This window comes from Bombina bombina, chromosome 2 (assembly GCF_027579735.1).
Source record: "Bombina bombina isolate aBomBom1 chromosome 2, aBomBom1.pri, whole genome shotgun sequence".
Taxonomy (NCBI): Eukaryota; Metazoa; Chordata; class Amphibia; order Anura; family Bombinatoridae; genus Bombina; species Bombina bombina.
In genome coordinates, this window is record NC_069500.1 from 819,608,293 (window position 1) to 819,622,955 (window position 14,663).

The window sequence follows — 14,663 nt, forward strand, 5'->3', positions numbered from 1 at the left end:
TGCAGGCAATACCTAATCCCCTACACCAATAGATTTGCCTATTTCCAGACACGACACTACATTGGTCATATATTACATAATTGCAAATCGTTTTGGTTGCCCTTGCCTCTGACTCGCACTATTGCACACTTCCAGGCACATGATTTTGCAATATCATCTATTTATCAAGAATTATTTAATATTAAAGCTTCTACTATGCTGACCCCCCTCTTCAACAATTGGCATAGGAGACTGCCCGGCCTATCCTCAGAGAAAATTATATTAGAGAGTCTTACTCTCACCTGGATGGCGACACTAGCGGCCGACCTTAGAGAGTCGCAGATAAGTTATATACCAAGACTACATTACCCCTAGGAGACTGAGTAAATGGAAAACGCACTTCTCAAATGTATGTGGTAAATGCTCTTACCCAAACCCAGACTTTTTACATTACATTTGGTACTGTCCCAAGGTTCGCAAATTCTGGCTTCAGGTTTCGTTCTGGCTTTGCACAATCATAAAAACTCCCACTGCACTTACGCCTCTGTAGGTATTATTTCTACATCAATTGCCAGCTCCAAAACAGGATAGAAAGCTCCTCATTAATATCATATTACTGGCCAGGAATTTTTTTTTTTTTTTAAAAATGGCTTCAGAACACAGCACCATCCATTAGCTTTCTGAAACAGCTGCTATTGAAAACGCTGTTGCTTGAACAATATGACACTTTATATGATGTAGGGGAGAGAGTAGCTCGTTTTATTAGAAAGGGGAGACTCTTTCTAAAGGCTTTAGATTCCCCGACCCTAAGACAGATACTATACCCATTCAAAAATACCATATACATGCTAGAGACAAACCTTAGATATACATGCTAGAGACAAACCTTAGAGGCGAGTGGAATATCTGGTAGAAGGGGAGATAGGAGGCAGATAGATGGGGAGGTAGCTTCTCCCTCTCTTCCAAACTCACTTAATACCCTTAAACCTAGACCTATTGTTTGATATGACACATGGCATTGTTTGTTTTGATGTTCATTTACCCTTGTTATCTTGCAGAAAATTGTAAGAAATGTTACCCTGGGACCTTTGTTAGACCCAGGTTATCTGTTGTTTCAAAGTTTTTTGTAATAATTAAAAATGCGACGCAATGGGTACCAATGTAACTACCCCGCACAGGGGAACGCCCTTTAGGGCCTTTATCTGACTGAACATGCTTCATTTATCTTTGTAACCATGTAATTGATTTAAGATGACTTTCTTGGTTGGATTATATTGTACTGTACCTGATGCTGAATAAAATAAAAGTTTTAAAAAAAAAAAAATGCTCAAAAGCACCTAGTTAAAAGGGACAGGCTACAGCAGAATTTTTGTTTAAAAAAGATAGATAATGCCTTTATTACCCATTCACCAGTTTTGCATAAACATAGTTATATTCATTTACTTTTTACCTCTCTGATAACCTTGCATCTAAGCATCTTCTGACAGCCCCCTGATCACATGGCATTTTATTATCGGTTGGCATGCATTTTTAGCCAATTAGTGCAGTGTCTGCCACAAGCCACGGACGTGATCACGTTAACTATATGGGTCACATGAACTAGCACTCCCCTGTTGTGAAAAGCAAATAAAAAAGCATATAAGAGGCAGCCTTAAAGGACTTAGAAATCATATGAGCCTACCTAGGTTTACCTTTCAACTAAGAATAAGAAGAGAACAAAGCACATTTGATGATAAAAGTAAATTGGAAAGTTGTTTAAAATTACATGCCCTATCTGAATCATGAAAGTTTATTTTTGACTAGACTGTCCCTTTAATATCCGCCTCAGAAAGTGCTAGCACAAAGTATGTTGAAAAGATAGGAATTACTCGCTGCTATATCCTAATACATGACAACTGTGTAAGGTATGGCGGTATATGATACTTTGGAACCACACAAAATCTAATATTTAACTATTTGGTAAAGAAGTTAAAAACTACATTCATAGTCAAAGGTGCCAATTGTAATCCATTTTGGCAAAGCAGTAACATTTCAGACATAGTTCAATGGTCAAATATTTTATTGATTCCATAGATAGCCTATAAAAAAACATAACTAATAGATGTATCCAAGAGATTTGAAACAAGTAGTATCAGTTGCCGGGAGGGGGTGGGGGAATATTGGTTGGTCCATCGCTGGGTAAAGGAGGTCTCATCATTGGTGGAATGGTTCCTGGTGGCATGGTTCCTGGTGGCATAACCCCTGGTGCTGGAGGTGGCACACCTGGAGCTGGTGGAGGGGGCACTCCTGGGGCAGGAGGCGGCGGCAAACCGGGAGTAGGGGGGGGGAGGTACGCCTGGAGCAGGGGGAGGAGGTACACCAGGAGCGGGAGGAGGCGGCACACCTGGAGCAGGTGGTGGAGGCACCCCAGGAGTGGGTGGAGGAGGCACCCCAGGAGGTGGCATACGAGGAGGAGGAATACCAGGGGGAGGAACACCAGGGGGAGGCACTGCAGGGTTGGGAGGAGGTGGTGGAACTCCAGGAGGTGGCACACCTGGAGGAGGTAATGATGGAGGTGGTCCTGGAGGTGGTGCCCCAGGTGGAGGCACAACAGGGGAAGGTGGAAGCTGGGGAGGAGGTACAGTGGGAGCAGATGCTCCAGGAGGAATGGGAGGCAGAGGCATTCCTCCTGGAGGAGGGGGCATATTGTCTGGTGGACGAGGTGGCATCCCATTCATCATAGGTGGAGGTTGAGGGCGTTTAACAACAGTAGTGGGTGCTGGTGTGGTGACAACAGTTGGAGGCTTCTCCATCTTAAAGTGGAACTGCAAAAAGAACTGAAAGAAAAAGAAGATAACAGTTGTAAACTATAGGGAAAAATAAAAAAGCACTTTCATAGACAAAAATCATGCTAATCCCATAAAAAAAAAAGGAAGGACAGTCAAGGACACTTAAAAGACACTTTTTTACACTTCTAAGACAAACTAGAAAAGGCTAGTCAAGTACCAGAGGCTTCTCAAAAGCAAATAATTAAAACCCGACTATGCAAATTGTATGACCTATGGCATTTAATCTTAATCCTTCTATTTAACCTCTTGCCGACATTAGGACGTTCCATGCCATCCTAACTGCGCTGGGCTTTAGCGCCGTTAGGAAGGCATGGAATGTCCAAGCATCACAGGGACGCCCCCCTGACCCGATCCCATCATTGAAATCTCTGATGTAGACAAATTAACAGTCATGAAAGGGTTAATGTGTGAAACAATATTATATTTATATATAATGACATTAAAAGTAGATTTCTCTCTCCTACATTAATGGTTTACTATTCTGTATCTCTCAGGTCCAAAAGTAAGGTACATCATCACCAACTGCTTTTATTGGATAATTTAATGAAAAGTATATGTGTGCAATGTATGAATATATCAGGAGTAGGGCTGCACGACATCACCTATGACATACAGGAGGGCCGCTGACATGCCGTGCTGGGAAACGCTGTGGCTGATGCGGGTTACAGGGAGGGGGGGTCGACTTACCGGGGTGCGCTGTGGCTGATGCAGGTTACAGGGAGGAGGGCCGACTTACCGGGAAGCACTGTGGCTGATGCGGGTTACAGGGAGGGGGGTGCGCTGTGGCTGATGCGGGTTACAGGGAGGGGGGTGCGATGTGGCTGATGCGGGTTACAGGGAGGGGGTCCGACTTACCGGGGTGCGCTGTGGCTGATGCAGGTTACAGGGATGGGGGTGCGCTGTGGCTGATTTGGATTACAGGGAGGGGGGTGCGCTGGGACTTATGTGGGTTGGGAGCTGATGGTGGTTACAGGCAGTGCTGACGTGAAAATCGCAATTGCTATCCCCATCCCATATCGCCCAGTCCTAATCAGGAGCCAAAAAAATGCTGAATGCCACAGTCCACTTTTTTTATACTTATTCAAGAAAATGTAACAGACCAATATTTTTTTCTCTGTTAATTCTTTATGCAATATTGTAATTTATATTAAATCCTCTTCACACATCATTTGTGTATACATTATTAAAACTACTGTAACACTATATATTTTTTCAATTAAAGGGTAAAATCCTAGCACATAAGAGTTGTATTTGTCTTTAACACCTTATATTAATAATATATTCCTGCCAGTGCTTGTAGAGGTGCTCCTATAAAGGTCCCTTGAAGGACATTAGTACTTTTCCTGAGTGCTGAAAACATTTCCCAGAACCAAACTGCAGTCAATTTGAATATTTCTAAAGGGACAGTACAATGCACACTGAAGGGATTGTCTGAAACCAAATCATTTTCATCCATGCAAACCTAAAGTAACCACACCAAAGACCACTATATAAAGCTTTCATCCATCATTAAGGAATAGTAGTGGTCTCTTAAAGGGACAGATATGTTAAAACTGAAAATGTGCATGGGTGCATTTCAAATTTTATATAGAAGCATTTTTGCAAAATACCCATTAGCAAAAATGCTTCTAGTAAAAGTTAATAGTTTTCAGTGGCATACGCACATATGCTGCGAGTGCCTATGCATCAGTATTCAGACAACACACCTTTTCAGAGTGTCAGCAGTGGCTTATATGACACAAATTAAATGGACAGTCTACTCCAGAATGTGTATTGTTTAAAAAGATAGACAATCCCTTTATTACCCATTCCCCAGTTTTGCATAAACAAAACGGTTATATTAATATACTTTTTACCACTTTGATTACCTTGTATCTAAGCCTCTGCAGACTGCCCCCTTATTTCAGTTAATTTGACAGACATTTATTTTAGCCAGTCAGTGCTCTCTAATAAGTAACTCCACTGGTGTGAGCACAATGTTATCGATATGTTCCACATGAACTAGCACTGTCTAGCTGCGAAAAAGTGTCTAATGCACCGAGATAAGAGGTGCCCTTCAATGGCATAGAAATTAGCATTTGAGCCTGCCTAGGTTTAGCTTTCAACAAAGAATACCAAGAGAACAAAGCAAATTTGAAGATAAAAGCAATTTGGAAAGTTCAAAATTGCATGCCCTATCTGAATCATGAAAGTTTAATTTTGACTAGTCTGGCCCTTTAAGTCTTCAGACAATACACATCACAACTAGCTATCTGAGCTTGAATACTGGTGCACTACTCTCACAGCATAGGTGCATATGCCACTGAAAAACAGTACTAACTTTTGAAAAAACGCTTCTTTTTAAAATTGAAATGCACATTTCAATTTTGAGCTGTCTATCCCTTTAAACTACTTGTTCGTTGAATACACAATACAGGAATTTTCAGCTGCAATAGCAGAATGAAGAGAGAGCAGCATGATAGGCTGATGTCCGTGTGAAAAAGCTAAAATCAAAAATGGTATAAGGAAATATTTACAAGAACACTTATACTTTGATCTAAATACCAATGTACCACTCTACTCTGCAGAGGCAAGCCATCCCATCTGGCTTAAAGGGACAATCAAGTCAAAATTAAACTTTCATGATTCAGATAGGGCATGCAATTTTAAACAACTTTCCAATTCACTTTTATTATCAAATTTGCTTTGTTCTCTTGGTATTCTTTGTTGAAAGCTAAACCTTGGTAGGCTCATATGCTAATTTCTAGGCCCTTGAAGGCTACCTCTTATCTTATCTCAAAGCATTTGACAGTTTTTCACAGCTAGAGCGTTAGTTCATGTGTGCCATATAGATAAAACATTGTGCTCACGCCCATGGAGTCACTTTTGAGAGGGCACTGATTGGCTTAAATGCAAGTCTGTCAAAAGAACTGAAATAAAAAGGCAGTCTGCAGAGCCTTAAAAACAAGACAGTCACAGAGGTAAAAAGTATATTAACCCCTTAACGACACGAGTCGTACAGGGTACGTCGCACACAACCTGGTCTTTAAAGACCAGCGACGTACCCTGTACGACCTAAGTGTTTAAAGCGGCTGGAAGCAATCCTGATCGCTTCCAGCCGCTTTCAAGGTATTGCCGTGATGCCTCGATATTGAGGCATCATGGCAATACCTTTTCTGGCACACCGATGCAGAGAGGGCCACTCTGTGGCCCTCTCTGCATCGGCCAGCGATGGTGCCGATCGTTGGTGGGTGGGAGCAGTTACAGGGAGGAGGTGGCCCATCGCTGGGAATCTTGGTCCCGGAATTAGTACCGGTGCGTGCGGGCGCGTGCACGGGGGCGGGGGTGCGTGTGCGCGCATGTGCGCGCGCCCGCGCGCCCCCGATCTTAACAAAGCATGCCACATAAACGGTCCGGTTGTGGTGGGAGCGGGAGGTGATCTAGTGGGAGCGGGTGATGAGGGCTAAATTTCTATTTATAAAAAGGATCTGGGAGAGGGGGGTGGGGGGTATTGAGGGGGGGCCAGCTACACTACAGAAAAAAAAATATTAAAAAAAAGTGCACTAAAGTTTGAAAAGTGGGTACTGGCAGACAGCTGCCAGTACCCAAAATGGCACCAAATAGTGAGAGGGGGGAGATTAGAGAGCTGTGTGGGGGGGCTCAGGGAGGTTGGGTGCTATGGGGGGCTCCAACACAGCAGCATATGTAAATATGCTGGGAACATTTTTAAAAAAATTAAAAGAGAGCTTTTATTTTAGTACTGGCAGACTTTCTGCCAGTACTTAAGATGGCGGGGACAATTTTGGGGTGAGGGAGGGAAGAGAACTGTTTGGGAGAGATCAGGGGTGGGATGTGTCAGGTGGGAGGCTGATCTCTACACTAAAGCTAAAATTAACCCTGCAAGCTCCCTACAAGCTACCTAATTAACCCCTTCACTGCTAGACAAAATACACGTGTGATGCGCAGCGGCATTTTGCCGCCTTGTAATTACCAAAAAGAAACTCCAAAGCCATATATGTCTGCTATTTCTGAACAAATGGGATCCCAGAGAAGCATTTACAACCATGTGTGCCATAATTGCACAAGCTGTTAGTAAATAATTTCAGTGAGAAACCTAAAATTGTGAAAAATGTTACGATTTTTTTAATTTGATGGCATTTGGCGGTGAAATGGTGGCATGAAATATACCAAGATGGGCCTTGATCAATACTTGAGGTTGTCTACTACACTACACTAAAGCTAAAATTAACCCTAGAAGTTCCCTACATGCTCCCTAATTAACCCCTTCACTGCTGGGCATAATACATGTGTAATGCGCAGAGGTATTTAGCGGCCTTCTAATTACCAAAAAGCAACGCCAAAGCCATATATGTCTGTTATTTCTGAACAAAGAGGATCCCAGAGAAGCATTTACAACCATATATGCCATAATTGCACAAGTTGTTTGTAAATAATTTCAGTGACAAACCTAAAGTTTGTGAAAAAATTTGTGAAAAAGTGAACAATTTTTTTTATTTGATCGCATTTGGCAGTGAAATGGTGGCTTGAAATATACCAAAATGGGCCTAGATCAATACTTTGGGATGTCTTCTAAAAAAAAATATATACACGTCAAGGGATATTCAAGGATTCCTGAAAGATATCAGTGTTCCAATATAACTAGCGCTAATTTTGAAAAAAATTGGTTTGGAAATAGCCAAGTGCTACTTGTACTTATTGCCCTATAACTTGCAAAAAAAGCAAAGATCATGTAAACATTGGTTATTTCTAAACTCAGGACAAAATTTAGAAACTATTTACCATGGGTGTTTTTTGGTGGTTGTAGATGTGTAACAGATTTTGGGGGCCAAAGTTAGAAAAAGTGTGTTTTTTTCCATTTTTTCCTCATATTTTATAAAAAAATTTATAGTAAATTATAAGATATGATGAAAATAATGGTATCTTTAGAAAGTCCATTTAATGGCGAGAAAAACGGTATATAATATGTGTGGGTACAATAAATGAGTAAGAAGAAAATTACAGCTAAACACAAACACCACAGAAATGTAAAAATAGCCCTGGTCCTTAAGGGAAAGAAATTGAAAAATGGCCTTGGTCCTTAAGGGGTTAATATAACCGTGATGGTTAACCAAACTGGGGAATGGAAAATAAAGGGATTATATATATTTTTAAACAATAAAAATTCTAGAGTAGACTGTCCCTTTAAAAACTGAGTGAAAGAAGATTAATTTTCAAGCAGGAATGGTCACACACACACACAACAAAACTGTGGCAAGTGTATCTGAAGTCCTAAGAAGTAGCGCTAATTTACATATTTTACCACAATTACTGGGCGTCAACCTCTTTGTGAACATATGAAAAGGCAAAACACAATGACATCTGTGACTGTCTAAAGGAGCGCTGGAATAATGAGGATTGTAAACTTCTGCACAAACTTGTATAACCAATGCCAGGCAGAGTTAAAACAGTTAAAGACAAATAGTGGTCATACCAAATATTGATTTTTTATTTTTTTTTCATTTTCAGTATGTATGTCCTTGTGGCCTTAGGATATTTTCGTCAACGATTTCCATAAGTGAACTAAGCCTTAGAAGATGGTGGCCCTCTAGAGAGAAGATTCAGTTTCAGTACTCTGCTAAAGATTCTGGAAAACAACTCATTTTCTAGATGAGCAAGACTGAAGTCTCCAAGCCTTAAAAGAAAGGAGCCTAAAGATAAGGTCATATTTGTCCTTAAAACACTAGGCAAAGGATAAAAGCATCAACAGCACACTGGGCCTAAACAGTATAGCTAGCATTGGTAATAGTATATTACCACGCCACAGAAAAGCTTGCATTGTAACCACCATCAGCTCCCGACCCACAGAAGTCCCATTGAAACTGCAATTCCCATAACGCCATGCACAGTTCAAAGTGTGATGCCCTTTTAAAATATGACTATAGCAGTATAGGAGTAAGCAAAGTGTTCAGAATGGCTCACAGATCTTAGTGCCAGGCCCAGAATGAGGAGCCATCAAACAAAACACTGTACGAATTACGTAAGGGTTGAAAATATAACCATTAGTCCAAAAGAAAGGAAAAGGTCTTCTTTTTTACTTGTCAAATTAAAATGTCTTACTAGTCCAGGACTACATGCAGGAAATGTGTCTATATAAAGAGTACAAATGTGTGTCCTTTTTTATTTTTATAACTATTTAAAGTTTTGTTTTTTTAAGAAGCCTTTTTAAATTGCATGGAGATTCATGTTTTCAACCCCACCAATGTACCCTCTTTGCTGTATGTTACAGAAACATATCCAGATATTTTATAAACGTTTTAAAAATGTTCACACAAACATAATGACGATAAATTAAATGGTATGTGCCCCTGCTTGTGTCTCCTGGCTCCTCTTAAAATGTCCCTTTAATTCCTGCTAAATCTCTCTGGTATGTGTCCCTGCTTGTGTCTCCTTGCTCCTCTTAAAACATCCCTTTAATTCCTGCTAAATATCTCTGGTATGTGTCCCTGCTTGTGTCTCCTGGCTCCTCTTTATCTCTGAGTGCACTGCTGAATGCCCAGATGAAATATCTGAACTTCAGAAGCGATGCGACACGAAGAAGCTGCTTTGCCTCGCGCTGCATCGCTTCCAGTGTGTCACAGCCTTAACTCTCCTGTGTCTAGTCATACGCACTCCTACAAATCTCACTCTCACTGCTACTACTGCTGCTGGTAATGTTTCTCCTAACCCTGGCCCTGCAGCAATCACCACACTTTTACACACTCTGTCTCCCACTGCAAAAACACTAGGTCACGCAATACCAACAATCTCATCTCCATTAACCCACAGCACCTATTCCCTCCCTTTTCTTGTGCCCTCTGGAATGCTCGCTCTGTCTGTATCAAACTTACAACTGTCCACGATCTGTTTGTTTCCAAAGCTTTCAACCTTTTAGCAATGACTGAAACCTGGCTATTTTCCTCTGATTCTGCTTCCATTGCTGCTCTCACACATGGTGGTCTTCACTTTAGCCACACACCTAGGCCAGGTGAGAGACGGTGGCGGTGTTGGCATCTTACTCTCCCACTCCTGCTCCTATCAGTACCTATCTCCATTTCCATCTCTCTCCTTTTCTTCCTTTGAAGTCCACTGCATTCGCCTGTTCTGCCCCCCCTCTGAGTGGCAGTTATCTATCGCCCCCCTGGACCAACCTCCCAATTCCTTGACAACTTTGCTGCCAGAATTCCTTACTTTCTCTCTACAAATACACCTACTCTAAATTCTGGGGAACTTCAACATCCCCATTGACAACACATCTGCCCCTTCTGCCACTAAACTTTTCTCTCACGAACTCCTTCGGCTTTTCACAATCCACCCTATTCCCTACCCACCGCGATGGACACTATTGATCTGGTATTCTATCTCTGCTCTCCCAGATGTTGCCTGTCGCCCATTTCCCATCTCAGACCACCATCTGCTCACCTTTAATCTTAATATACAGGCTAAACCTCTTCTCCCTCTTGCCCCCGCACCTGTAGAAACCTGCACACTGTAGACCCTCCCCAACTCTCCAACCTTATTCAAATATGCCTCCCCCACACTTCCACGATATCCTGCCCTGACTTTGCCATAACCCACTATAACAATACTCTCTACGCTGCCCCAACTTTGCAAAGCCCCATGTCGTCAGCTCCGGCCCTGGCACTCTCAGAAAATACGCCACCTACAAAAATGTTCCCGCTCTGAACCCGATTTCATGCACTATAAGTTAATCCTTTACTCTTACACCTCTGCCCTTCACTTAGCTAAGCAAACCTACTTCTCTTCTCTTATATCCACTCACTCCTCAAACCCTAAAAAAGACTTCTCCATTTTCAACTCTCTTCTCTACCCACCTGCACCACCCCCCTCATCTGCGTTCAGTGCTCAAGACCTGGCTGACTACTTTTTCAACAAAACACTTACCATCCATAGAAACATCCCAACACAAACCTGCAATCTCCCAACTTCGCTCCCAGTTACCCCCTCTGCCACTCCCTTTACCCTCCTCCCAACCACTGAGAGTGAAGTGGCTTCCCTATTGTCTTCCTCACACCTCACTACCTGCCCACTTGACCCTATTCCTTCGCATCTAATACCTTCTCTGTCTCCCACCCTCACTCCGGCTCTTACCCACATATTCAACCTATCCCTTTCTACCGGCTCATTCCCTGCCTCCTTCAAACATGCAAAGGTCACCCCATCCTCAAAAAACCCTCCCTTGACCCTAACTCTCCTGCAAACTACCGCCCCATATCACTGCTCCCACTAGCTACAAAAATCCTTAAAAAACTAGTTTTCGAACACCTAACTCACTTCCTGTCCTCCAACTCACTGCTTGACCCCTGTAATCTGGCTTCCGTCCCTAACACAACTGAGACTGCCCTCAACAAGGTTACCAACGATCTACTTTATGCTAAATACAAAGGCTACTACTCTATACTCATCTTACTTGACCTCTCTGCTGCCTTTGACACTGTTGACCATCCCCTTCTCCTACAGACTCTCAGCTCTCTTGGGGTCTGTGACACTGCCCTCTCCTGGATTCACTCTAATCTCTCTACCAGATCCTTCACCGTCTCTTTTGCTGGTGACTCCTCCTCGCCATTTTGCCTTTGTCTGTTGGAGTACCTCAAGGCTCTGTCCTGGGTCCTCTACTCTTCTCTATTTACACTTCTTCACTGGGTAAACTTATCAACAGCTATGGCTTCAACTATCACCTCTATGCTGACGATACCCAGATCTACCTTTCCACCCATGCACTCTTCTTCTGTCAATTCTCACATCAGCGACTGCTTATCTGGCATTTCCTCCTGGATGGCCTCTCACCACCTAAAAATAAACATGTACAAGACCGAACTACTACAGTTTCTAATTTTTCAATCACTGTTGGCGGCACCACTATCTCCCCATCACCCCAAGTCCGCTGCCTTGGAGTCACACTTAACTCAAATCTGTCCTTCATTCCCCACATCCAACTCCTCTCTTCACCCTGCCGCAACCACCTGCGCAATATGTCCTTTTGAGTGACGAAACTACTAAACTGCTCATCCACTCCCTGATAATTTCCCGACTTGACTACTGCAATAACTTGCTAACTGGCCTCCCTCTCTCCCCTTCAAATCAATCCTAAATGCATCTGCCAGGCTAATCCACCTCTCTCCACGCTCTGTTTCTGCTGCACCTCTGAGTTCCTTCACTGGCTCCCCATTCACAGCAGAATTAAATTCAAAATGCTCACCCTGACCTACAAAGCCCTAACCAATGCTGCCCCACCCTACCTGTCCTCACTCATCAACAAATATACTCCAGCCCGCCCGTAAGATCCAACAATGACCTGCTCCTTGCGTCCTCTACCATCACGTCCTCTCATGCTAGAGTACAGGACTTCTCTCATGCGGCACCAATCCTCTGTAACACACTTCCGCAAGCCGTCAGACTCTCCCCTAACCTCTCCTCCTTTAAACGTTCCCTAAAGACCTTTTTGTTCAGGGAAGCCCATCACCGACTCAATAACAAATAAACTTCACTAACCTAACAGTAGCCCTCATCTCCCCACTAATATCATCCCCACCTCCCGTTTCCCTTCCTCCTACCCATCTAGATTGTAAGTTCCCACGTGAATAGGGCCCTCAATTCCCCCTGTATCTGTCAGTAAAATTGTTTTTTATTGTATTGTTTCTCCGTTGTACTTTTATCCTTGTACCCATGAGCAGCGCTGCGGAATCTGTTGGCGCTTTATAAATAGAGAATAATAATAAGAATGAAATATTTCGATTTTTTTATACCTGTTTTGTTTCTTTGTTCCAGTGTGTCCAGAACTTCCCTTCCACTTTGTCAATTTCTCTGCTTGGAACCTGATGAAGTTGGACAGAAGCATTGCATGAGGTACACTATAAAGATTATATTGAAATGTACATTGTATATCAGTGGATTTATGTACCTTAAAGGCAATTGTCTCATAGGGTTCTGCGGCCATGAGTAAGTACTGCCAGCGCCGGTCTGGGGGTTCAATCCTCTGTTCGTATGCAGACATAAAGCGGTGCCTGGGAAGGACATTTTCTGCAATCTCTGGATAGTCAATCTAAAAAATGAGACAGATATATAAACTATGGGTGACATATTTTTACTTACAATATACAACATCTCAAAAGAAAATAAATACATTAGGGACAAGAATGGAACCTGCACCATATACCAGCTGGTACTTACCTGGAACAATAAAGATTGCTGCCCTGACTCAGAATCCCTCTGCTTTGTTACTAAAAATAAATAAATAAATAATATATTATGATGCAATCCTGATTTATAATTATAACTGAAAATACTAAATTAAGAGTGGATGAAAGAAAGTAGAGCTGTAGATTTATAAACAAGATAGGACATTTCCAATATCTACTTTATTTTTGTTGACAATGAATGTCATACTTCTATCATGCATTTGAAACACTAGATTCCTTTCTCTGCAGTTAGATAGTATAAGACTGAATCATGCTTTCTCTGCAACAAAAAATATAAAAGGCCACTATGGCCCATGTCTCCTATGTAGCTTATTGACTGCCAAAGTTATTTATTAAACAAAAAAACAAAAAGTTAAAAAGAAATCCTGCAGTACGTTATTGCTTCAAATGCAAAGACCAATACTCAGATTTGTGGCAGCTGGTCAAAGCAAAATATTTAGAACTGGACAGCAAGTCTCACCTTTGTAACCAGGTCGACCAATCTTTACAAACTTTTTTACTTCAACTTTCACCTTCTCAGGAGCTGGCTGTGCTGGAGCTTCCTTCGCCTCCTTTGCTGCTCGGCGAGCCCTGCCAGTGGGAGGAAGAGTCATTTTTTCTAAATCTTTATGGTTGCACAACTGTAACTGTCTTTATAGAACACAGTAACTAATTGTGTATGTGTAAATACTTAAAATAAAGATTAGAATCAGTGTGGACAGAGTGGGAATTTATTACTGCAAAAATACAGTGCATAAAGATATAAGAGAAAACAATAAAAAATATATACCAAGATAAACATAATGAGGACCACAGAATTAGGAAAACAGTAGCCAATGAAACATTGGGGCCAATTTAACAAAGCCCAGACAGGACAGGGTTCGCTGCAATTGTCCTCGGCTTGTGCAATGCTACCCCCTGCCCACTCTAGCCCAATGGCACACGAGTAGGGGCTGTCAATCACCCGCGTCCAATGTGCCCTGGGAGATTGTAATCTGCAAAATAAGAGCTGGATTAACGGTTCAGAAGCAGCGGTTAGATGGTCGATGCTGCTTAAACTTTCGTCTGCAGGCTTGCACATGTAAGCCTGCAGCAAAGTTCCTCCAAAGCTGCAAACGCAGCTTGATAAAATGGAGCCCATTGTTTTGAATGACTCTAAAGAGCAATTGGAAAAGCTGCAGTCTCCTGTTTCAAAAAAACAAAAATCTTTAAAAGGACAGTAAAGTCAAAATTAAACTTTCATGATTCAGATAGAGCATGTGATGCAAAACAAGTTTCCACTTTACTTCTATTAAGTGTGCTTTGTTCTTTTGACATCCTTTGTTGAAGAGTAAAGCTAGGTAGGCTGATAGCTCAGGAGCATGCATGTTTCTTTAGCAATCTATGACAGCAGTGTTTAATCTTAGGTGAGCTCAGGAGCGTGCATGGATATACTCTTTAACAAAGGATACCAAGTGAACTAAGCAAAATTGATAACAGAAGTAGAAAGTTGTTTAAAATGTCATGATCTATCCAATCAATTGAAGTTTAATTTTGACTTTACTATCCCTTTAAATAAAACGTTATTTCCTGCTCCAGCCAGACCGTGGCAATCCAGGGGATCAAGGACAAAAGTGTAATCAAGAATCCCTTCAGGTAATGC

The 14,663-nt window shown here is 42.0% G+C and overlaps 1 protein-coding gene across 1 annotated transcript in view; it reads right to left on the bottom strand.

The window, feature by feature from the left end:
- Positions 1-2,020: 2,020 nt before the first annotated feature.
- SF3A2 (splicing factor 3a subunit 2) overlaps positions 2,021-14,663 on the bottom strand; it is a 32,582-nt gene continuing 19,939 nt past the window's right edge. Inside the window, exons 5-9 of the mRNA XM_053703075.1 lie at positions 13,503-13,612; positions 13,014-13,063; positions 12,745-12,885; positions 12,590-12,658; positions 2,021-2,795 (exon numbers count right to left, since the gene is read on the bottom strand). Coding sequence (XP_053559050.1) covers positions 2,058-2,795; positions 12,590-12,658; positions 12,745-12,885; positions 13,014-13,063; positions 13,503-13,612 — 1,108 coding nt within the window. The 3' untranslated portion in view covers positions 2,021-2,057. The remainder of the gene's footprint in view (positions 2,796-12,589; positions 12,659-12,744; positions 12,886-13,013; positions 13,064-13,502; positions 13,613-14,663) is intronic.